Source organism: Pempheris klunzingeri, chromosome 15 (assembly GCF_042242105.1).
Source record: "Pempheris klunzingeri isolate RE-2024b chromosome 15, fPemKlu1.hap1, whole genome shotgun sequence".
Lineage (NCBI taxonomy): Eukaryota > Metazoa > Chordata > Actinopteri > Acropomatiformes > Pempheridae > Pempheris > Pempheris klunzingeri.
The window spans coordinates 8,409,930-8,435,610 of record NC_092026.1 but is presented as its reverse complement, the minus strand read 5'-3'; the positions used below and the strand labels follow the sequence as shown (position 1 = coordinate 8,435,610).

At 40.0% G+C, this 25,681-nt stretch overlaps 1 protein-coding gene across 1 annotated transcript in view; it reads left to right on the top strand.

The window, feature by feature from the left end:
* Window positions 1–23,922, top strand: part of eif2b3 (eukaryotic translation initiation factor 2B, subunit 3 gamma) — a 29,705-nt gene extending 5,783 nt beyond the window's left edge. The window contains exons 4-12 of the mRNA XM_070845135.1: window positions 5,477–5,636; window positions 5,809–5,920; window positions 12,186–12,275; window positions 15,018–15,154; window positions 15,440–15,630; window positions 15,852–15,914; window positions 16,142–16,290; window positions 19,725–19,828; window positions 23,692–23,922. Of these exons, the coding sequence (XP_070701236.1) occupies window positions 5,477–5,636; window positions 5,809–5,920; window positions 12,186–12,275; window positions 15,018–15,154; window positions 15,440–15,630; window positions 15,852–15,914; window positions 16,142–16,290; window positions 19,725–19,828; window positions 23,692–23,744 (1,059 nt within the window). The 3' untranslated portion in view covers window positions 23,745–23,922. The remainder of the gene's footprint in view (window positions 1–5,476; window positions 5,637–5,808; window positions 5,921–12,185; window positions 12,276–15,017; window positions 15,155–15,439; window positions 15,631–15,851; window positions 15,915–16,141; window positions 16,291–19,724; window positions 19,829–23,691) is intronic.
* The last annotated feature ends 1,759 nt before the right edge of the window (window positions 23,923–25,681 follow it).

Sequence of the window (25,681 nt, the reverse complement as noted above, 5' to 3'; positions counted from 1 at the left end):
CCAGGTAACTTAAGAAATGTTGATCAAGGCCAGTGTCTGACTGAAACATTGACAAAGAAAGCAGAGAAAAGCTTGTGGAGGAACATGGTGTAGGAACATTTTAAACGGATCACTGGCAGTTTTGTACAGTAACATTACCATTCATCCTTGAACAAACATTTTGGCGCACAAAACTAACTTCAGTAGCTAAGATTGTTTCCATCTTTACTGAATCAAGATTCAAGATCAAATTTGAATTACATCGTGATCCCAAGAATAAAAAATGAATCCTTAAATTCCCATGGATTCCCGCTTCCAACAGTCTCGGTTTAAAACATCTCCGACATGTGCTCTCAGATACCTTCTCTATTTAGAGCGCACCACATCAAACGAAGACATAAGTGTCCTGCCACTGCAGCTCATTACATTCTTCACATCAGAGTGAGTCGGCTTTCTCTTTGAAAACAGATTTATCAGAGACTTAAAATGCTGAATTTGTTGTGACAAGTGAGTTTAATGTTTTTTCCTCTGGCATTAGAATGGGTCTGTACAGATTCTTATTATACTCTTTGTTCAATAGTTTTTAATAGATGCACAGTATAACCACACACACACACACACACACACACACACACACCCACACACACAAACTTTAACAGGACTAGCTCCAGCATGCTCCCATTGAGAATAGTCGAGTTCCTAATCCTCTGAGCAGCCAGCTAGATTAGAGGCATTGAGTTACACACACTCAGCCACTGGAGGGTGATGAGTGAAGAACTGTAACCATGGTCTGCCAAATCCCAGCACAGAAATCACTCAAACTGTCAAACTGATGCATGAGTACAGTATAGACGCACACACTCACTCATCTCTTTACACAAACACCCTCCCATGAGGGGATTTGGTGTAACCTATCAAACAAAATACTTACAGGAACCGGTGTACAGTCTGGGTGAGCAGAGTAGGCCATCCCTCTTGATTACTGAAAAGAGAGATTACAAGCAGCATATTTTATTTTGTTCACTCTTCAAACAGTGAAGTTACACAAAAGTGGAGGGATATGCCTGATTATTACTCAGGTCTTTCACAATAAGCCAAACTAGTGAAAGGAGCACTTAACATGCACTTTTTGCTTTGTATGCTCAAAGCCGCTTTGACATTTTTATTGTCATTCAGGCTTAATCGCCTGGCAGAATGAGTGTATACAGGCTAAAAGAACTATACATACATTGGAGTTGCTGATTCAAAGGTTCACCTTTGGTCTACATATGTTAGTCAGCTTGTAAGACTCAAGACAAAAGGTGAAGAGAGAGAGAAGAGTGAGAGATGGAGCTCAGGCTTTTCATTTGAGAGGGACGCCGCAAACAAACTTAGATAACACTTGGTTTCTCTTTGCTTTTATTTCTTTGTGTCTTTTATCTGCCACCCACCTCCCATCCACCTTTCTTCTTTCCTTCCTGTCTAAATTTCGTATTCTCAAGAACGTCAAGTTAAGCTCAAGTTTAGTCACAGTTCATATTAGAAGTGAGCGAGTGAAGGTTGAACTTTTAGGTCAATGTGACGTGAAAAATGTTTGATGGTAGTCTGTTTTTACTGGTGAACAAATTAGTCACAGCTTCAGTATTCATCAAAGTACAGCTAATTTTCTGCCCATATCAAAAGACCCAGTCTTTCGTACATTTTGAATAAGATAAATTTGAACAGGTACAGAGGGAAGGGACTTTTAAAATGAGGTAATCATACAGTTATTATAAAGGATCAGATAGTGGTGGGGATGCATTTGATTGGTATTTGCTAAGGACATTAGCAATAAAGAAATATGAGAAGATTTATGGACTTTTGTATGGTTGTATGAATGGGTGACATCTTGGAAAATGTATTGAGTTTTTATGATACATTCGTGAGTGTGCTCAGGAAAGACACATTCGCTCTCATATGACAGAGAATTAAGAGTTTTCCAAAATGTTCATATTCTCTTGAAATAAATGGCCAGTAAATTTGTTTATTCATGTTCTTTACAGATATTTTGCAGTGTGAACTTATGAAATTTTATTTCTTGGTAACATCAAAATGTTTATTTCCACAAATGAAAACTAAAATGTTTTAAAACTAAAAATTTGATTAAGTATAAGTGATGGAAAATATTTCAGTGACCAACAGTTCGGGTTGGGCGATGTCCACAGTGAAAAATTGTGATGGACGGTGATTTTTTTTTTATTTTTACTTGGCATGTTGAGTATGTGTGTGGCCCCATTGTACTGACAGTCCTTGTACATTTAAAAAATCTGAAGCATGGAGCAACCATGTTGGCATTATTTCAGGATGATAAAAAGGCTTTTATCAGGCAAGCTTAAAAACAAGAAGAGCAGAGTCATCGTACATACAAGGCTTCAAAGTATTGTTAAAGTGGGTTGAGATTTTATAAACAATAGTTTTGGATTGATGTCAACTACCACCGGGACAACTGTGTGTGTGTGTGTGTGTGTGTGTGTGTGTGTGTGTGCATCAGTGTGTGTGGTCCTGACCTGTCCAGAGATCTTGGCTGTTGAAAGGCCAAAGTGCCTCTGTCTCTCCAGCTGACTCCACTCTGCTGTCGCCTGAGTGTGGGCCTGTGTGTGGGGACTGTGCAGGCGCATGTTTTTGCCGATTCGTGTGTGTGTGTATGTGTGTGCGCGCTTGCCTGTGTGATAGAGGGAGGACAGAGTTGAAAGGTCTCTGAGTCTCAGTGTCAGTAGATCTCCTGCAGACACATCCAGCTTTGCCGTGGCAGCTTCCTGTCGCCAGGTCCAGACCAGGTTATGCCGGCAGTTACCTCTAGGTCAACTACACGACCATTGACCCCAATGATACTAGACCTCTCTGCGCGCAGACACACACTCACACAAACACACACACAAACTCCACTCCACAACTCCACTTAGCTATTCAACATTCAACCACTGTGCTCAGCACTTACAAAACCAAATGAATTTTTTTTAATCCTTTTTAATTTCCCCAACTCTTAAGCCTTGTTTTTAAGTTTTTCAAATCAACTGGTAGTTTACACGAATTAAACCTGTGACACTTTGCTGGAGTTTGCAAAAGCACAGGTCAACTCCTGCTTCCTATACAATTTCATTGTCAGCAATCAAAATGTTGATGTCTTGTGCTGCAGTGGAGTTCTTTGGTTACTTTATTTATTCTTTATAAACAGTTTTCTGAAATATCTTGAGACAGAAACTATATACTATCTATATTGAAGCTTATATATTGAAGTGTTTTAGTGAATCCAGTAAATTAGGTTGTGTATTGATGAGATACTGTGTCGCATTCCTCCATCCATCTTTGCTTTTTTTATACCTCTAGTGTGCCTTTCTTTCTCTCTCCATTTTTGACAGCGGTTGTTGATTCTTCACTCATGTGTTTTTCTTCCTTATTTAACGCTGCCCCTCTCACTCCCCTCTCACTCTGAATTTTCCTTCTTCCCTCCGTCACAGACAGAGTAAAGATATCTCTGTCATTAAGGCGGCTGGTGCTAATGGTGGGATTAGTTCTTAAGCTGACAGCCTTCATCACTGGACAGACAGATGGATACCGCACAGAGACACGCCAATGGGGGCGCACCCACATGTAAACACACATACACACATGCAGACATGTAACATCAGTGAGGGCCAGTTAAAATGTAGGTTTTGCTCTCTGTTGGTGGTGGTAGAGTAAGTGATATGTCTGTGGAATTCACAAGCTGAGCATTGATGTACAGTTTAAAGCCGACATTGGTTTACATATTATTGCATAGCTGAAGCTGAGTTTTAATTTATGATGGAAGTAATTTCTGGATGGTGAAATACTTAAATACTACTTTTTCTTTCTTTCCTTTTTTTTTTTTTTTTCAAGAGTGTATTTTGTCAGCTGAGTTTTGAAAGTCAAGCACCATGATCCTTGTTTTCTTTGTGTTATTGCGACGCTAGAGCAGGGCTGTTTTTGGATCAGTTCATAGGAAGGTGCTCAAAGCCAGCCAGATCAGCTCATTGCTCTGGTTAAAAAAAGGAAGGTAGGAAGTTATTTATGTGATATCGTGTCTGTTTCTGCCAGGAAGATGATAGAAAAATGAGCGTGTCCTGGATACAAACATATTTGGATATTTGCTAAGTTAGAGGTGGTCCTGATTTCTTTACCTACTTAGATAGAGATTTCACACAGGCTGAAACATAAACTCATGTGCTATGTCACCTGTGAAACACTTAAATGATTAAAACGATAAATGGAAAATTACAACTACTGCCAAAAAGAGAAAAGAAAGAAAATGTTTAAACGCATTTAGTAAACACAGGTTTGTTGTGTCTGTGTCTGTTGATCTAAGACACATGTACCAATCTTGATCTGCACTGGGCTATTTCACGGGTATAAAAGGCTCACCAGAGGATGTACGGGTCATGGTGTACATTTATTGCACCATATTTTATTGAAATTATCAGGTAAAAGATTATTCACAGTGATTTAATATACAGGTACAACAAATAAATTTGAGGTCATACTGCCTAGTTTACCACAAATGAACTTTAATATGTGCTATCATATAGTTCCATCAGTGCAGCATTTCCAAAGATCAACTGTTTTCTTGTTTAATGTTTAATTTCTACATATTACAGCTATTAAGGCTGCTCTGACATTGTAACAACAGCCAATTATATGTAATATCTCTTTCCCACATAATGTCACACCTTTTTCATTTTCAGCTATTTTTTTTATTCATTGCTGTGATGTTTTTGTATATACAGCAAGATTTACACATGTGAAGGATGATAAGGCGACTCATATTCAAACCTTTTTTTTTAGGTAAAGCACATTTTTGTGGACCAGCTGAGGAGAAACGGACAAATTCTTGACCAAAATCAATGAAACAAAGGAGGATTTATTACTTGCTGTCATCAGAGTTTAAGTCACTTTAACCCAGGATCTGCAAGTGTGTGTGTGGGTTTGGCTTATATACAAGCAATACTAAACTTGGAGGAGCTCACTGTTGACCAGGAACAGTTATTTCTTCATTTTTCCCCTCTCTCTCTCTGTCTGTCTGTCCCAAAATCCACAGTCCAAGCTCTTGTGTCCCGAGGTGTTTATCTGGAGAATTGTCGCCACATTTATTTATGTATAGTCTACATGCATACCACTATGATTGTCGTGAGTGTGCAAACATCGCTTTATAAACATAACTTTCCAGTCAAACTATATTTCAAGCATTTCTGTGTTTTTGTGGGCTTTTTGTGTGTGTGTGTTTGTGTGATGGGGGGGTGCAGCATTGGAAATGTCTTTAGAATCAGGTGGGAAGATTTCACTCTGAAATAGAGTAGAAGCCGTGAACCTCATTTGGAAAGTCTGACATCTCTTGCAATGCATTGAATCCTGTATGTTATGTTCATTTAGTCATATTGTATTATTGCACTGTCAAATACATTAGCTGGTCTGGATATCATTCTTACTTTACTCTCTCTTTTCTCTTTCCATCCTCCCTCTTCAGACGGACATCCTGGTGGTTAGCTGTGACCTGATAACAGACGTGGCCCTTCATGAGGTGGTTGATCTGTTCAGAGCCCACAATGCAACATTGGCCATGCTAATGAGCAAAGCCCATGAGTTCACAGAGACAGTCCCTGGCCAGAAGGGCAAGAAAAAGACAGGTAACAGGAATACTTAGCCACAAGACATGAGTGAAGCTTCTCATGCTTGTTATTGTGTTATATAATCGTCTTAATCATAAATTTAACAAAGCAAAAGTGTTGTAGAAAAATTAAATCCTCTTAGCCTCTACTATTTTGTGTTAACATTAGATATTGTGTATTTTTTACCCAGCTGAGCAGAGAGACTTTGTGGGAGTGGATCAGTCAGGGGAGAGGCTGCTGTTCATGGCCAATGAGGCAGATCTGGAGGACGGGCTATCAATTAGGAAGTCTATCATGAGGAAGTAAGTTATTTAAGAAGCCTTCATCCATGTTACAAAAACGTATTACCTCCATTGGTAGATACTCATTAAGGTTTGGTTTAATTTGTCACAGATTTGATGTCTCTCTCTAAGACTCACCCCAGTACAATGGATGTGAATGGAGTTTTGTTTGTTTGCGGCCAAGTTTTGCTGGGAAGAAAGTATGTTTTCTAATTAGGTGAACCGACCCTTTAAAAATGAGGGCAACATGCAGACAAATTCTACTGCTTGTTGACTGATTTATAACTTAGAAACCTAATTAACAAAAAGTTTAATGATAATGAGTTTATGTGAATGTGATTGTGTGTATTTGTTATATGTTGATCACAGCGACACTTTTTAAGGTAACGCTGTTTAATGATACATATCAGTGTCAGTTGAAATTATATCTGTCATTTCAAATCTAATCACGGGTATATAAAATTAACGTTAATTCCATAAGTTGCAAAACATGTGCAATACGTTGTCAGAAGAAGATTCTCATCCTATGATTAGTGGAAATCAGACTTTTGGGTTTGACAGAGTATAAATATATTCTGTACATCTGTAGTTTCTAGTTAGGCTTAGGAGAGCAGATGTTTTGGTTTCTAATAGGAGTCAGTGTGTTTTAGGCTGAAGGTTCTGTGGCGGGTGTGTGGGATTTTTGTTACAGGAAGAGTACTCTAGGTAGGTTTTCGTTTCGGAGTCCTAAAATGCATGTATGTGTGAGAGCGGGTGTTTTGGGAGCTCGTAAATACTTCATGGAGCCAAAGCCACTGTAAATTCTAGCCAATAAGGGGGGAGAGGGGAGCAGCTGCTTGCATGCTTCTCTGCACAGGGAAATCTTCAGCCACACACACACACACACAGATATATGTACACACACATTCTCTCTGCTTCACACACACAGATATGCTTATATATGAACACACACAGGAACACATAACACAGCCTTGAGGTGGACATTGATTGAGAGAAAACACTCACGCGTTGTCACAGTGTTATGGAAACATGAGCCCGCAGCTAAACATTTATGGCTCGCATTGAAAGACGTATAACGGTTAAGTCACCACTGATCATTTATACACACACATGCGTTATACAACAAAATGAATTCCAGAGTTCTGGATTCTTATAACCCACCAGTAGGTCGTTTTACAGGATCTGACTGTTTTGTCCATCAGTACCATCCAGTCATGGCTCATCATACACACACTACAGGTGCCTTCCTCTGGCATTTGTATTTTACATGTGCACACCATCATTTATGAAACATTTGTATACTCACCAGTTTGATTTGCACAAAAATCAAATCTCCAAAAAAATCTGGTTTTAAGTAAAACTTTTTTCTAAGTGCTTTCTGATTTTGTGCTGACACAGCATTCACAGCACCTGAATACGGTTTTTGTTTTTTATTTTGTCTCAGTTAAAAGTCTGTTGTCTCTGGAATTCTTTTTCTCTCTCCACATCATTCTTTCAGCCAACGCTCCCTTACTCTGTGCATCCCTCCATACGATCATTCCTCCGTCCTTCCATCCTTGTTCTGAGTAATTTTTTTCTCCTGTCCTCTGAGGTTTCCACATGGTTGAGGTGTGTTAGCTCAAAACATTCTGCACATGTGAGATTGTTTGACCTGGAAATTGCTTAAACAGTGTGAAAGGACTCCAGCAGAGCTTCCCCTCATACATTACAGCTCCACCTGTCAGAGTCTCTTGGATGCAGGCCTGGAAGAGTGGTTGACTGTATTAATAGACTGGCTCAAAATCAAAATTGTTCAGATCATGAGAAAAATTGAAGCAAAAACCATTGAGTCACTAGTTATAGTCAATATAAAATCACAAATTGATTCAATAGGTTTCCATTAGGTGGTTACTAATATGTTAAACATGATTGGTTGAAACATATGTTTTGGTTTTAAAGTTTAAATCATTAAAAACAAGCATCGTAAGTGACCTTTAAGGCATTGGAGCAGGAGGTTGCATCTGTTTGCGATGATGGCACAAAACTCAATCGATACAAGTACGTCATTCTGTTCCTTCCAAAAATTAAATAACTTCCCCTACAGTATAGCAAAAGGTCAGGATTATATTAGTGAACTAGCAAAATGAGTACATGTCAAACAGCTGTACTGCATAAATCACGATTATGTAGTAATCTATGTACTGTTCCTTGTGATAAAAGTATGTTAGATATGTTAGTAATTATTATCTTTTTTTTATACAGTCATATATCAGCTCTTTTTTGCATCCATTTAATTTGTTTTATGGGTATTTGTGTACTTGCTGGCTTTATCTAGTTTTTTTAAAATGCCAAAACCTCTGAGTCATTTGGCAGGTATGAAAGTGCTGGCATACATGTCCGTCTGGTTTTCATTTCCCGTTTTCTGTAGCCTGCCTTCAATATTACTGTCAGTCAAGTAGTCAAGTCAATTAGTCGATAAGTCAGTTGGTAGAGCATTAATGTAATAGTTAATCGAATCAGATGATCAATCAGTTGTCATTTACCAAGCAAAAATGACAAACGCATCCTTGTTACGGCTTCGCAAATGTGCTGCATTTAAGAGAAACCCCACTACATCAGCACGGTCATGTGTGTATAACACAGGTTTAAATCTATGAGTCAGCTCCATTAAGAAAGCAGCTATTAGACTAGCATGGAATTAAGGGAATTGCACACATTTTATTTTGGAGGCAATAGTAGAATGCCCTAAATAAGTCATAAGCCCTTCAGCCCTTTTGGCTCTGTAGTGGAAACCTGACTAATGAGGGTATTAACAGTCAATCTGCTGCGTCTGAGTCATAGTCCGCTGTGGGGTTTTAGTTGTAACTAAATAAGACATTATGCTGTGTGTGTTTGTGTGTGTTTGAGAGCGAAAGAGAAGTGACTCCTCTCTCCCACTGAGGACTTTAGTGGTACTTTAGTAGTCAGTCATTAATCCAAGAGTTGAGTCATCCTTGCCTGCAGAGGCACTGAATTCCTGCTCCCCTCGACACCGAGCTCTGCAGCACTGGCAGCAACCAGAAATCACATGATGCTGCTGTCAGGAAAAGTAAGATATTTATCCTTGTTTGGGAAAGGCAAGATGTTTGTCGTCATCAGACTTCTGCAAAAAGTGCTAAAAGTAAGAAAGTCACATGGTGCTAGCGCTCAGTGTTATGAATTGAGGCACAGTTTAGTTTTTGATTTCACGGTGGAGACTCAGTCGTGCAAAATAAGTATTTTACTGTAAATAAAAGGTTGTAGATTTTCTACAAATTAGATTGAATTAACCTTTTGGCTCTAATTTTGTTTCAGTCCAAGGACTGGGGGAAGTACTTGTATTTTCCTGACCTTAAATTGTGTGTTTTCATGCCTCAGGCATAATAATGCCGAGGCCATAATATTTTGAAGAAAATTGGGTATTTGTTTTGGTACAGCCGATTAATACATATTAGGGTATATGGGTATGTGGGCATATGGGTAATTTGGGTGACTGAGATTGTGTCTAATCACCACACCCTCTGAAATACCTTCCACATTGCCCAAACCATTTCCCACAAAGAGTACAACACCTACGCTTAGATACTACCTCTTTGTCCCCATGCATGTGACTCAGCAATTTTCACTTGTCAATTGCTCTGCTAAAATGTAATAAATCAGAGCAGCATGTTGCGAAGTCAGGAAAAATAAAACCTTCAGAAGTTTTACATGTTGGGAAAAATAGAGACAAACTACCCATTCAGTCACAATCCAGTACTGATGTGTGTGTGTGTGTGGAAAAAAAAAAAAGCTCATCGCTGCACCAGGCTGGAGTTAGTTCCATAATCACCAGTTGGACATTGAGCTAAAGTTTAGAGATCGTATTAACGAGCTGGATTTATATAATTAATGTCTGTGGTCAGACTGGGTGGAGTGGCCAGAACTAGCACTTGATTGACCTCTTTCTACTGTAAAACATGTTTTTGTTATAACAGAAAATTCCAGCCCATCCCTTATACCCATTCTTTGCCATGTTGCCGTAGACTTTAGAGGCACCTGTTCACACTCTTGCTGTTGCTCCTGCCCCCCGCAGGTGCCAAACAGTGATGTCACATGCTGGGTGTTCCCATAAATTCGGCTTAAAGCCCCTGACACACACACACACACACAAGCACACACCTGGGAAGTGTTGTATGAATAAATACATTTGACAAACACCCACAGAGCGTATCTGTGTGTGCACCCACATGTGTTTTTATGCTTTTGAATAAAATACCTTAACACAGACGGACACACACACACAGTTTGATTTATAGCTTTCAGCATCTGGTTGTAAAATATGTGTGACCAAGCAATCCCCCAGAGTCACTGTAGTTATAGTGCAAGCCCGGTGAAGAGACAGAGCGAGGGTTGAAAGGAGAGCAGAGGAGAAAGCTGAGAGTTTTATAATGAAAGAAATGAAGGACATTTGTGGAGAATTTTTTTGTTTTTTTTCAATCAAATTCCATTACATTCACTTTTTTCATTCAGTCCTGTGCCACTTCCTTTCCTGGATCAGTGCAGATATTTTATTTGACTTTTATTTGTTCAGTATTGCCAATTTCTATGTACATGCTAAGAGGTACTCCAAGTAAAGAAGAGTGTGAAGCCTCTACACTTATTTTGTGGGGGTTTTTTTTCATTTTTTTGATATTATCAGATAATATCATTCAGATAAACCAAATATTGTCATTTATCTCTCTTACAAACCTGTTAATGTAACTATTTTTATGTAGGCCAACACTACTGGTGCTGCTAAACCCTTTACTGGTGCTACTGTTATTGGTGACCAACCAATAACCAAGGAGAGGAACAGTAGATGAACCAGTTTGCTCGGCAAATGTCAAATTAAAGGAAAACCTTAAAAGAAACACAACAGCATAAACACAATATAACGTAATAATAAACATAAACATAATATATAATTCTTTCATTCAGGGCATGAGGGGTCAAATGATCCGAATCACACGCATGGAGAGATTCTGAATCAACGCTGTATACATCCTCTCCACCATCACACAAAAACACCAAAAGATGGAATATCTTTTGGAAAAATTCTCTTAATCTCGTCTGTACAGTCCAAGGAATTGTACGTCCAAGAAGTACCAAAGCTGTTGTGTCAGCTTGTGGTGAACATCATCTTACCACTGTAAAACATTTTGTGTAGATTTCCTTTAATTCAGACATTTTGACTCAACATTGACTCACTTCACATTGACTTCACCGTGTTTGACTCAACTTTACTATGCTTAGACATTAGCCACAGTTGTAGTGTCCTTGTTAGCATGAATCCTTTGGTGACACCCAGGCAGTCATGAGTTTCTATTGATTTCAGTATTAAATTATAAATCAACTCGCTCAGACATGAACATCACTGTGAACAGTGAACATCATGTCTGCTTTGAATTTTGTCAGAGTTACGTTATTGTTGTGTGGTAATGGGACACAGGCTTTTCGAATCAATCGGCTTTTACAACTTAAGAAATCTAAATCACTACAGCATGCTTTGAAAAATGGTTAGCAGTAATGGAAGTTATATGTGATTTGTAGGAAATGGGCTCAAGCATGTAAAAACTCTGGTATGGTTCCTTTTTAGGAACACTGTTCCCCACCGTATTTAAGGGCAGAGGAAGAGGAGGATAGGTAGTCGAGTGGATGAAGGGGTGAGGGTGGATTTGTTTATTAAAACCTGGAGGATAAAATGGTTTTCTTTGGCTGTCGCTTCGTAAATGTCACATATACAAACTGTCCGCTGTGTGTCTCGGTGTGAGTAAATGTGTGAATGAGTGAATGCATGGGCTGGTGAGTGCGTGTCTGTGTCAGTCTGTGTGCGTGTGGCCCCCCAGTCGACATAAACCTGTCTCACGGCAGCAGCTCTGTGGGGCGACATCTACGGTAGCTGCCAGAGGACAATAGACAGATGTCACAATCTTCTGACTTTTATGTAAGCCTATGGCTGGCGTCTGGTTTTCATCCAATGTTCCTGTCCTATGAGCAAAGCGGAGGTAGATTAAAAGGGGTTTCAGTAAATGAGAAGCAAACATGAAACATAAAAACAGCAGGTGATGAAAAGAATCAAAGCAAGTTGTCCTTCAAGTAGCAGCCAGAGTTCAGCTGGTTATCATGAAATTGGTGCATGTATGAAGTGCGGTGGGTCTCCACAATTCCTTTTTTAGGGCTGTGTGAGTTTTTGCAAAGTAAGTAACCTGATGAATATATAACAAGTTAATTTCTATATATTCTATACTCTGTTTTTTCTTTTTACCTGCAGACATCCCAGGATGCACATCAAAACCGGCCTTGTGGACGCTCACCTCTACTGTCTGAAAAAAGCAGTGGTGGACTTTCTCGCTGACAACAAGTGAGTTCTTCACTTATTTCTGGCCATGAATATTGGAATGAACACATAATTAGACAATTAACTATCCAACCTTGAAGAATCTTTCAAAAATAAGTTAAAAATGTGTGTATTAAGTACATTCGTACCCCTGCAGATGAACCCACACAGTCAGACAGACCTTCATATTTGCTGTTTAATTTGTAGCAAGTGTTAAACATGGGTACATGGTGTGTTAGGCTTTGAAAGGTCCTGTTAGCAGGGTATTCTAGCGAGGTGTTAATTTGTTTTACTATGTGCCACTGAGGCAGGCTGTTAGGCCTTTAGCCTCTGAAGTGAGGCACTGTCACAGGGAGCCATGTGTAGCCGCCCGAGCAATAGATGCATGGTGAGACTCTGAACAATCAAAGGATCTATTTTATCTACATGATATCAGCATGTATTAAAATGTTTTGCACTTCAGATTGGTGTTAATAATGACACAGTGGTATCAGGTTGGGGTTTAATGATTCAGTCACCTCATGATTCAGTTAATTTCACTAAAGGCTTTATGGTTTGATACACTCACAGCAAAGTATGAAGGAAAATAGTGTGGTAATAAAAGACTCTTATTGGGATTAGTTATTTGCCTTCAGGTATGTGCAAAACAGTGTTTTCATTATCGCCATCTTTGTCTTCATCTTTTTCGCCATCAAGTTTTTTTTTTTTTTCAGATTTAGGTGCAAAATAAAGCAATATACTCTATTCAGTGAATGAATTAATAAATCCCCTCATGTCACAAGCAGATTTTTACCTTCATTTAAATTAACTTAAGAATATCAGGTGGGATCACAAGAATGTCCTCATAGAAGGAAGAACAAATGTTGGAGCTTAGCTGATTAAATATTTCAGACAGCTTAGTAATTTCCAGTTAGTAAAAATGGTGATGTGATCTTTAGAAGCCGTGTGATTGTAGAAAAAGAGAAGACGAAAATAAGACCTGTTAAGTTTGGAAATGTGTCTCTCTGAGCTGTGAACACTAGTTGAGGATCTCGTCCAAAAACATATATTGAATAACCACTCTGGCAATGAAAGTTGAAAATGTAATTGTGTTAATACATTTTTGTATCACAAAATATTGAGGCACAACCATGTCAGAAACAGATGTGACCAGGTCTTTCTTGATCTGCTCTCTAAAAGATGTTTTGTCAAAGGATGCCTTACCTCATCATTTCCGACCATTGTTGTAAGGTTTGACAAAGACTTTGAAGAGAAGATCGGGGTAGCATGTGGCATGTTTGATAACTATGGCTCTACGTCCAGATGCATTCCAGACAAGGTTGCGAGCTCAGGAACAGCATGGCGCCAAACTTCTCAAACAGGATGGTGATGAGACTTTGCTGACTTTCGTATTCTGAATGCTTTTTTTTTTTTTTTTTTTTAAGTGGTCCCATTAAAAAGTGGGTGTTTTAAATTTTAACAATTTGAAATGGAGTATATCTTCACCATACTAGTTTTAGATGACACATAAATAAATCCAAAGCCCAGCCAACAAACACAAAACCCCCAATTGAGTGTTTCTGGTTATGTCGAAGTGGGCACTTTATCATAGTAATTTGCCATAGAAATGGAGGTATAAATCTTAGGTCATTACATCATTAACGCACTCTCTGCTGCCGCCATATATCATCTCTCTTGTTAGATGACTCATTTCTTTCTTCAGCTCTTTTCTTAGACTTTCTTTTCACAGCTCATCTCTCTCTCTCGCTTCCTCTCTCCTCCATGCTCTTTCTGTGTCTCTTGCTCAAGGAGAGAAATGAACAGAGTAACTGTTGTTTTTCTCCTGTCATTCAGATGGAAATTCTAATCTCCCCTTTAAAAGAAAGTAAGAGAGGGCAAGTGAAGGGGGGGTGGTGGAGAGGAGCACTGAGCATGGCGCAGTGCAAAGAGGAGGAAGAAGAAATTAAGATGGGGAAGTTACCTCCTGGTTTACTCTGAGAGAGACTTAAAACTGGAGTTCAGCTATATTTGCTTTTGTTCCACTAGTCCATAAATGAGATGCTAGTTGTCATTACTTAAAACTGTGTTTCTTTTGCCTTTACTAACAATCCACTCAATTACAATAATGCTACTTAAGTATCATTTCCCTTTGTAAGGATTACACAGCTGCTGTTGGTTAGATAATCTAGATATGCACCAATTTATATTGAGTGTTGAGATGAGTGTTCATTCATTTTATGCAAATGCAATTACAGTTACAGTCTGCTGCAGTATGTCACCCTCTAAAATTCTTACCAAGACATGTAGTAGTGAGTGAACTTGAACTGCGGTAGCTAAATAAGTCAGCCTATTTATTCATTCATTCATTTCTGTTGCCAGTTTCTGACACAACCTTGGCCTTTCCCTCTGACAAATGGCAGCAAAGCATTTGTCAAGGACATTGTGAGTTAAAAAGTTTTTTAAAAATTGTGGAGTCAAATATTTGCAGGGTCACAGTAAATGTTGTAGCCTTCTCAGTTGTCTTTTCTGTTTTGGGGGCACAGGACCTAAAGCATACAGAAAGTAGCTCCCTCACAAACTCTTTTCCTTATTTCCTCATTTAGTATTTCACTCACCGTCACACTTTCTTCACCGAGTGATGATAAGGAAATGTACCATTATCTAAAGACAGCACGTGAAACCAGGATCATTGACTCCCTGCTTATGTGTGATACTGATGACTCTAAAGAAGCTTAACATCTGCAACATGTTGGAATCTTATTTTATCTTTCCCCTCCTCTATCGTAGGTTCATCTCATCAATCCGTGGTGAGTTGGTACCATATTTGGTGCGGAAGCAGTTTTCCAAAACCACCAACAGTCAAAAAATCAAAGATGACGCAGATGATCAGAACCAGAAGAAGAATGACGGAGCTACAAACCATGGTCAGTGTTTGCCTACATCGCAACTTCACACATGAAAAAAAATCAGAGGAAACATGGCATTTAACTGCCACAGCACTGCAACCTATTTAAGATTGCTCTTCTATTCAGAAGCCATCAACACGGAGAACAAGGTTTGGCTTTTGCTCTAAACAAGTTGACAAAAAAAGCACAACCCTGCCTATCCTAAGGTGCGCAAAATTCCCCCAAACACTGTGTATGCATCGTCATTTTGACACCCATCTCTGTTCTTCCTGCCTCTCTTTCTGTCCCTTTTTAATTGTCCAGAGCTCCTCATCTCATCACGAGACGAGCCTCTCCTCCAGCTGGCCCAGGAGCGCTCCTGTTGGAACGACCACCACGGCGACATGAGTGAGGCTTACCACGGAGGAAAGCTCCGCTGCTATGTTCACATTATGGACCAGGGCCTTTGCTGCCGCGTCAATACTTTAGCTGCTTACATAGAAGCAAACCGACTGGTGAGTCAAATATTAGCCATTCTGAATTTATGTGACTATATGTGCATGTATACATGGCTTTAATTTCATTACATTAAGTATTAGAGCTACAAAGATGATTTGGCTAAAAAGTTAGATGATTATTAGTTAGAATAGTTTACTGATTTGAATGTTATTTGATCATCTCGCTATTGTTAGAAATTCATCTCGTGCTTCCTTCTCTCCTGTCTACTCTCTATTAGGCTCCAAAGCTGTTTGAGGAGTCAGCAGTCCACCCATCTGCTGTCATTTCTGAGAGATGTCAGGTAAATATAATGGAGCAGAAGTATAATTAGTCAGTGCATAAGTCACATCCATATTAGGTCAGATTCCTGTTATCTTCCATCTCCTAAAATTGCTAATTGTCCCATATCAGAGCTCACTCATTATCATCTCTCTCCGAGAATTTGCTCTTTATCATCATTTGAGAGGCCGGTGTATGTACTTCTGCCTGAGTAATAATAATGTTGGTGGGTGTTCGCTCTGCCCTCAGATGGGATCAGACAGCATCATCGGAGCACTGTGCCAGGTAGCAGATAAGACTTCCATAAAGAGATCCACCTTCGGAAACTCCACCACTGTAAAAGAGAAGGTCAAAGTCACCAACTCTATCATCATGCACGGGGTTACCATCGAGGAGGGGTGAGAACACACATCTGTACACACACATGCGCACACTTGTTGTTGACTTGTCCTTTGATGTGGTTTGCGAACACATTAATTTAGCCTGAAAAGGAATTTCACCTTCAAGGCATGTTTATGAAATGAAGTTTTGATCCTCTCGTCAGCGTTTCTTAGGTGTTCAGTTAGGGCATGCATTCAGTGTGTAACGAAGCACTGGAGTTCAGTAAACAAAGATTTCAAAATAAGGTTGGTCAAAATTTGGTTTTTACATGTAAAAGCAGTGGTATTCCCAGTTCTTCATTCATGGCATACCTTTCCATTGAATTTTCTAGGTGCAAACGTGTGCATTAGTCAGATGCTTGTGCATATGTGTGTCCGTTGATGGGAGGTGTAACAGGTTTTGTTTTCTGAGCACTATGGGGTCAAACAGGGAGCACTGAGTTAACAATGCTTCTATTGGTGTGCAACCAGCCAGAGATCAGTTCCAAACAAACACAAAGCTGCTGAACTGAAACACACAACATCCATATATTTCATTTAGCCGCTAATTTACTCGCCTATAACACGGTTCCCACTGGTTATGGAATTTTGTGGAACACAGTGGGGGTTTGAAAGGTGTAGTCGAGACAGCAAAGGGCTGCTACTTCACTCAGGAAGTGCAGTAGCATTGAAATGAGTAATTGATCAGTTTCATCAATACGAGAACCATTCCACCAAATGGAAATGCTCTAGTGGTCTTTTACATAATTTAGCACACATTTCTCCAGCCCAACATATTTCAGATTCAGAAGATTATATATCATAGCATTTTAGCATTTCTATGGATTTTTTTTATGCATCTATTTATTGGCAGCTGTTTGTGAAGGTCAGCATCAATTCCAGCAGAAAACAAACTATCAAAGGTTGTGCTAAAAAGTCTACAAAGGTGCCTCAGTAGAAACCAACTGATTTACAGCTTTGCAACGTCTTCTCAGCTGAAATATCACCTCAGTGAAGCAGGAAGGAATAACAATTCCAACTCGGTTGAGGAAACTCACAAGGACCACACATGGCAGGGCAGATATTGTATTTGCCACATTCTGATTTCACTGGGAACCCCCAGTCTGAATAGTGATGCGTCATGATCAGCCCCTTCATTGTACATCAGGATCATCAAATGTAGTTAAACTGGTCAAAATTGACTGCTTTGTTGCAACAGAAGAGGACTTATACAGAGAGTGCCAGTAGCTACTGTAGAATTAGCATGTAGATTGATCTGCTCAGTCTCTTAGCCAGAAATCCTGGTGGAAAGAGACTCATCTTGGCCTCAAGTCTGGATTTTAATGCACTCATTCACAGGCTCCTTTTCTTTTATCTCAATTTCTTACTCCACCCTCTCTTTTCTCTACATCAGGGCCTCATCAGCATCTCTCTCTTCTCTGTCTTTCTGTCTCTCTCCATCTCTTCTTAAGCCTTTCAGGGACCCCAGCCAGCCAGCATGGGGACCCTCATCATGCCCATGTAGGTGCACGCACAAAAGCATGAAAGAACGAGAAAGATGGGAGAAGGGAAGAAAGAAGCGAGGGGAAAGCAAGCTAGCACGCAAGAAAGAAATTGCAATTCTTTCTTTTCTTTTTTTTTGAGGACATAAGAAGGAAGGAGAAAGAAGGAAAGAAAGAGCCAGTGTGAGGGGATTAGCAGACCCCGGCCATGTCGCAGAAACCCCTCGCATTTCTGGTTTCTTTGTTTGGAGCTGACCAGAACTTGTTGACAAAGCGCTGCGTGTTTGGGAAGGGGGATAGTAGGGGTCAACTTTACAGGGGGGTTGGCACAGGAGGTGGGGGTTGACGTGTGTGTGTGTGTCTGTCTGTCTGTGTGTGTGTAAGACAGAGAGAGAGAGAGAGAGAGAGAGGGAGGATGGGGGGTCATGGCAAGGAGGAGTCCTGGTGTTAGTAATTAGTGGTGTTTCAGCTCCGAAGCTTCTTTGGTGGTCTCTCTCTCTCCCTCTCTCTCTCTCTAATGTTACAAAACTCTGAATCTTGTAATCTCCCATCACCAACTACCACCACCACCTCCTAGGTAGTCACTTACACACATACACACACACACACACACACACACACACACACACAAACACACACACACTCCTTTCTCCCTCTCCCTCCAGGCCTAACCACTTGAATAGAATGGGCCAATACAAACCTGTATGTGTGTGAGGTGCAGAGCGCCAAGTGTGTGTGCGTCACAGCCTGGGCAAGACCGACATGTGTTCTCCACCGGGCTCCCCAAGCTACTGAAACACACACACTCACACATACACAGCTTCTACGGTTAGCCGACACAGGACACACTGTCTGTGTCAAGACAGTCTGTGTCTCCCCTCCAAGAATTTTATGGTGATGGTTTGGCTGAATGTAAGTGTGCTCGGTGGGTTGGCACCGCCAGCTCAGGTGGGACTGTAGCACAGGGCCAACAATGTCCTAACACACACACGTGTGCATACAGCGTAGGCGGCTGCTGTTCTTTAATATATATGCTAATGTTGTGTCATTAAGTTCAGTTGATTGGATATGTCTGAATGTTTGGAGCAGGTGGGAGGATTCCTGATGGGGAAACGGGCTGAATGTTCCCACTGTCAGTCTGACCTCCAGTATGGCACCGACTGGGCAGCTCCCAGTATGAATGTTCTAAACTGTGTGTACGTGCCCGTGTGTACATAAGGTCCGAGGAAGAAAACAGAATGTGAATCATAAACATGTTCGAATCTCCACTGGACCCAAAGGGCATACAGCAGAGTCGGAAAATCCTGTTCTAACACTGCCGAACCTATCCCAGGAAAATATTCACTTTAATCAGTTGGTAACAGAAATGAGCCACTGACTCATCACTTAAAGGTCCGCATGTGGAAACTCACCGTTTATGGATATCATTTAGTGGCTGTCAATATTTTATTATTGAGTAATTTGTTGATTTTTTTTTTTTTGTTTGTTTGTACCACAAAGTTAAGTCAAAAACACCTCTCTGAAACAGTTAAAACTAAACATAAACCTTTATGAAGATAAGATTTATTGCTCTGTTGTAGGAGACTACATTATATTTTAGCGAGGTGTACCTAATTAATTTGAATATCAGTGTTAGTGCATATAATGTCGCCTATAGACCACTGGTTCCCAGCCTTTTCTGCTTGTGATGCCCTGAAATGAAGCATCATCTTCTTATGAACCCAACCAATGAGTGATTTTTCCTTCTCAGATTCTTTCATTTGAGGTGTTTTTAGAGTCCTTATTTTATTTTGAACATGATAAATGTAAAAGAAATATATACTTTTCTTTCTAATCTCTTTTATTCTGTTGTGAACCCTCAGATTCATCGTGGGGCTCTGTGCAGAGCCCTGACACCCACACTGGCAACCACTGCTGTAGGAAATATGAGAAGAATGGGATTTATGTCATTTGTGTGTGTGTGTTTTCCAGGTGTAATATCCAGGGCAGTGTGATCTGCAGTAATGCTGTCATCGGCCGAGGAGCAGACCTGAAGTACTGTCTGATCGGATACGGACAACGGATCGAACCAGAGGGTGAGGTCCACTAACGTAAACACATGCACAAAATGTACACAAAATAAATAATGATTGTGCTTTTTATTCAATTTCTTCTTTCGGTTATTGTCAACACATGATGCTTTGTAGAACAAACTCTGGCCTCATTACTCAGGAAAGCTGGGAGTATTGGAAGTACATTTTAGCATTTTGAACGGAGCAAAACAAACAGTAGTTAACAAATTTGCATTCCTGAATAAATCAAAAGGACACTGACAGTAAGGACAGAATAACAGAAACACCTAACATTATAACACCATTCAGTGCAACAACTTTGCAAGCAAACACGATCCGTTCAAGTTTGTAATGTCAACGTTTAGTTGCTGCTGCTATTTTGTCCACCCCAACCACTTCTGGTTGATTCAGATAGGGTGTTAATGTATGTGTGTGGTATCTGTTTGTAAGTGCCAAGCGTTCAAGCCAACCAGGAAAGTTTCTTAATTCTGAAGTCTGTGTGATAGAGAGATTTGTCAGAGATTTTTTTTATTTCCTTAATCCTCTTGTCCCCAAAGCTAGTTGTGTGTCTGTGTGTGTGTCTGTGTGTCTGTGTGTCTGTGTGTCTGTGTGTCTGTGTGTGTGTGTGTGTGTGTCACATTGATGGAGAGGTTAGAGAGCAGGGCCAGAACAGGACCACCCGGAATTCAACAGCAGCGGCCTCCAGCCACATCCAACACTCACACACGGACATATAGAGAAAGAGAGCAAGCTCGGCTACCAGACTGAAAAATGTTGAGACGTTTTGGCGCATCCAGTGAGCGATCGCCGCAACAAAACTGATCTTGCTCCAGCTTTTTGGCAGCATTTATCCCACTGGCCAGCTGCTAACATTATGTTATTGGACAGTGGATATTTCGACCCCTAGTGGTATACTTGTTTTACGTACATTGTATAGCTTGTATAAGTTTAGTTACACAGTTGCAAAAGTTCCTGCCTCTTTTGTCTCTGAATGACTAAGGTATTTTTCTCTGTGTCTCTCTTACTGTCCCAGAGACACAGACACTCTTTAGTTTTTTTTTTTTTCTCCCCATAATTATTATTTCATAAAATGCCATAAAGACAAGTTTATGAAATTCAATAGTCGAAAATCACAAGTTCGTTTACTTAGAGCGCTTTACAATATTTGCAGCATATGTCCCAATTTACATACAAAAAAACCTCACCAGAACAAAAGAGAGAGAAACCTCAGGAAGAGCAGTAGAAGAGCAACCTTTCTACCATAACTAAAGATGACATTAGTTGTTTTTGATCATAAAAATGTATTTACTTTCACACATGCGTGTGATGGATATCAAAATCCATTTCATCCTGAGCAGAGTAAATAAAAATCAAAATAAACCTAAAATGAACATTTTTTCCCCTTTTCCTCCCCTTTTTTATTTCAATCTTGAATCACACGCCTGTTTGGCCAGTTTCATGTGTCTAGATACACCAAACAATTACTTGACTATACCACTATATATTACTATATTTAAGGAACAATGTGTCAGTCGCTGCAAAACACGCCACAACAGTTTTTGGTAGAATCACCATCTGCTAGTGTATCGATCAGTTAGGTTGGATCAGATTAGATTAATAAGTATAACACATTGCACTAATGATAAACCTGCTCTACTGCTTGCCTTTCATTGAAAGAAAGCCCAGTATTCTCTCTCACCACCAATCTAGCTGGCTGACCGTAGGCTGCTAAAGACATTACACACCCACTCTGCTGCTGAAGCTGTTAGCAGCTAAGGACCACCCTGCCAGTTAGCCTCACACTCTATTACACACACACACACACACACACACACAGATACAGGTCTGTCAGGTGTTGATATTTAAAAGACACATACTTCTCCTCTGGGTGCTTTAATAAACACACACAATGCATTAGAACAGTGGAGATACATGTTAGTCAAACACACACTGTCTCTTGAAGAAGACACTATGTTCTTATCTAATGGTGCGTCCTGATTACATTTAACTATTTGCCTGTATTTGGTTAGTATAACATTACAGAGCAATTCAGTCTTGGCTTTCTTCTCTCCTTCATTTTATCATTAGAGGCACATTTGGAGCTGTGTATTGTTTCTTGCCCAGCAGGTATTTTTTTAGTACATTGAAACACTGTATTAGTTACTGATGAAACAACAGGCCCAAATTGAGTAACCATCCTCCCTTTATCTCCAGTCATTCCCTCCTTCCCTCTCCTTCTGTCCCACGCTCCATTTGTCCTCCCCTCCACACAGCAGAGGATAAACTCTTCCTGAGCAGCAGATTCCTTCACACTAAAACCTGTCTGTGTCGATGGAACATTACTCTCTGCCACCGTTTGCTTTGGATCAGTACCGATGCTCAGAGGTGGAGGGATGTAGGTAGGAGCAGTAGCTGCTCTCCTCGTGCAGAACTAGGTCTAGGATGAGAGAGAGAGTGAGAAAATGCTGGTGGCCTCACTTTCAAGCATCTTCTATTTCTTTCTGTGAGGTTCAGGTAGCCGTCAAAGTGGTATTAAAATGAATATGCACAAAGTACTTCATGGCTTTTCCATTACAACAAACAATTGAATGCCTTAAAGATTTTGGCAAAAGATAGCATATCTGAATCCTGTTATAAAGTTGCGAGCAAAGGACTATTCAGAAAACTGTCTTTGTTTAGGTGCTTGAGAAAACGCCTGTATCAGAGATCCACTGCAGCCCTACAACCCCAGCAGGTCTCTGAGGTCCTCTGATCAGGACCTGCTGGGTGTTCCTTGCTCGAGGCTTAAAACTAAAGGAGTCTGCTTTTGAGGTTGTTGCTCTGAATTAAGATCGATGGACTCTGTGGTCACTTTAAAAGGCAGCTAAAGACTCACCTGTTTAGACTAGCTGTTTTGTAATTATTTTGATTTATGGTGTCATTGTGTTTTATGTCTGTATATATATTTTACCCTGGGAGGCACTTTGTGATGTCTCTGCTCTTGAAAGGTGCAACATACTTACTCTTCCTGTCCACATGTCAAAGTGTTCTTGAGCAAGACTCTGAACCCCAAATTGCTTTTGATGGTTAGCCAGCGCGGTGCGTGGTAGCTCGCTGCTATCGCTGTGTGTGTGAGTGAGTGAATGAGAAGCAAAGACCTTGTAAAACTCCTTTGGTAAAAGCACTTTATAAATGTCGTCATTTTCCACATTTAGCTGATAGCTCAGTCTGCTCTCTCAGAGCTGTTTTGCCGCCTCTGAAAGTTTGCATACCTTCATACAATTGGTCAAAAATAAAGAATACGTGATACTTAATGAAAGATGCCCTGTGAAATTATGTTTACGTTCATGTTCAGCATTTCTAAAGGCCAAACAAATGCATTACCTTTCTCATGGAGCATTAGCAACAACAATTCTTTGAATCTATAAAATTGTTTACATCCATATTTGCTAGCCAGCAGCCTTCTTCGTCACTGTCTGTACGGACTCATTGCTACTGCGCTTGCATGTTACAACCACCAGTGATGCAGAATAGCATGATGCTAAAGGCATTAATCTATATCGCATAGCCCACTCACTCACAAAATGGGCTTCCATTTGTAAAAGCCATGCTCCATAGCACTTCTACCAGTCAAAAATATCACTTTATACCTTTAATCACACTGCTCACAACTGTTATTTGAGAGTTCAGATTGTTTTTTTTTTTTCAAATGACCACTTCACTTCCTGTTTTTTGGGGGGGTTTTATAAACCTGAAGGGTCTTACAGATTTCTTGATCCTCAGAGAGACATTGGAACTTCAGATTTGAAGTTCAAGACTCACCAGAGTTTTTCACACAACAGAACACCTGCCTTTGATTTATTATTTTCTTTTTTGTGTTAATGCATAAATGTCTCTCTCTCCTGCAGCTGAGAGGAATAACGAGGTCATCGTCGGAACGGACCAGCTGATGGAGATCTAGCTCCCGCGGGGAACGAGCGGCATCACCACATTAACCAGTCAGAGAGCAGCAGAACAGAGGACGTCTAGTTCACCGGCTGACTGACCAATCAGAAGCCTGGATGCTACACTTGCTTCACGCTACGCTTTTTTTGTACATTGTGTCCAAATAAAGACAAGTGCTTCAACCCGTGAGTAAATATGTTGGTGTTTTTATTTTTTTTGGTTTCATCTCGTTGGGATATTAGAAGTAAATCTTCATCACTTTGAGTAAGAATAAATAAAAACAGTGTGTAAAGTTACACATTGAAATAAATCAATGGTGTCATCTTGAGACATTTTGAGGGGAGATCTTCGTGATTGTTTTACCACACTAGTTATTATCAGATTGTTACTGTCTTCTAATAACAGGTCTCAATTGCTCAATTTCCGTTCAAGATGGAGGAGCACAGACTCATACGTGTTTGAATGTGCATGGGTGTTTACATGTGCACACTGTGCAGCTGTGAAGACCAGAGATGGAGAAGAAAGCAGTGGGAGGGGTGACCACTATGGCGTGGGGGTTAAGTTTATTTGTACACAAAAATGGTGTATGTGTAGGCCCTGGACCACCCAGCTTGATCCTGTATCAGTTAACACCGACACCCCACCCTCACACACACTCACACTAACACAGCAGAGGAGGAAACTGACTCGCGCCTGACACTTTTCTTTTTTTTCTCCTCTTCTTTCCCCCTCTGCTGCCTTTGCTGTCACAAGATTTATTGCATTCCTTCAGCAGAGCGTTTCTTAAATTACAGGTTTGAAGTTCCTTAGTCACGAAGGAAGAAGACGAGGACAAGGATGACTGTGGGGGTGCTTTGTGTGTTCGTGTGTGTGTGTGTGTGTGTGTGTGTGTGTGTGTGTGTGTGTGTGAGTGATTTACTGTCTTCTGTTTCCTATTGTGTCTGTGGCCTTGCAGGAGTCGTTTAGACTGTCTCTTGTGGCCCGATTATGTGATGTTGCTGTGTGTGTATGTGAGAGAGATTATGATGTCATGTTGTCTCCCATCTCTACTGTCTACTTTAGATGGGATTGATAGCTTTTGGCAGTTTTGACATGTCTTCATGATTATTCCTTAAAAAACAAAGTACCATTCCTAATGTGGGTTTGATTTATACGATACACCATTTATGTCTTATGTACATAATGATGTTTTACCCACAGTCCCCTGAACAGCTGAAAATACTACTTTGTTGACGATTCTTGAGGAAAACATGAATTTGCTCAACATAAGAGATTCTTAATGATGTCTGGGTTATATTAGGTTGGTGTGCAAAGGTAATATCCAACATTTTTCAACCCAGTCTTCCTTAAAGTGCATTTACTTACAATTGATTTGCTCAACCATTTTGAAGGAAATCAATGCTGCCTAGATATGTCTTTTCCTTTAATAATTAGGAAAATGGTAAGAAACATATCTGGCAACTCGCAAAAAAAATAGAAAAATGTTCATTAACAATATGTTTCAATTGTTTTCAGTCCAAGCATCAGCTCTTGTAACCCTATATGTGCCCTTTTTTATGGTTATATTTTGGCATAGCAGTGCTTGGTTAAAGTAAGAGAAAGATCATCATCCCTTTAAGTACAGAAAAAGTCTGCAGTGATTTAATACACGAAACTCAACATGTTTAGAAATGTTGAGTAGAATCTTTAATCTTTCCCTAATTAAGTGTTTTTTTTTGTCTGAAGCTAGCGAGAATCCAAATGTAATTTGCAACTAATTGGCAACAAGTATGAAATTATGATTTTAACCTTATTAAAATCATAATTTCATACTAGGACTATAAACCTCTGCAGTATCATACGTGATGTAGATTTTTACTATCTTAATATTCATGGAGGTGTATTAATGAAATCAGTTAGAGACCAGTTAGAGCTTCTACAAAGATGCCGGGGCATCAGTCTAAACAGGTGATG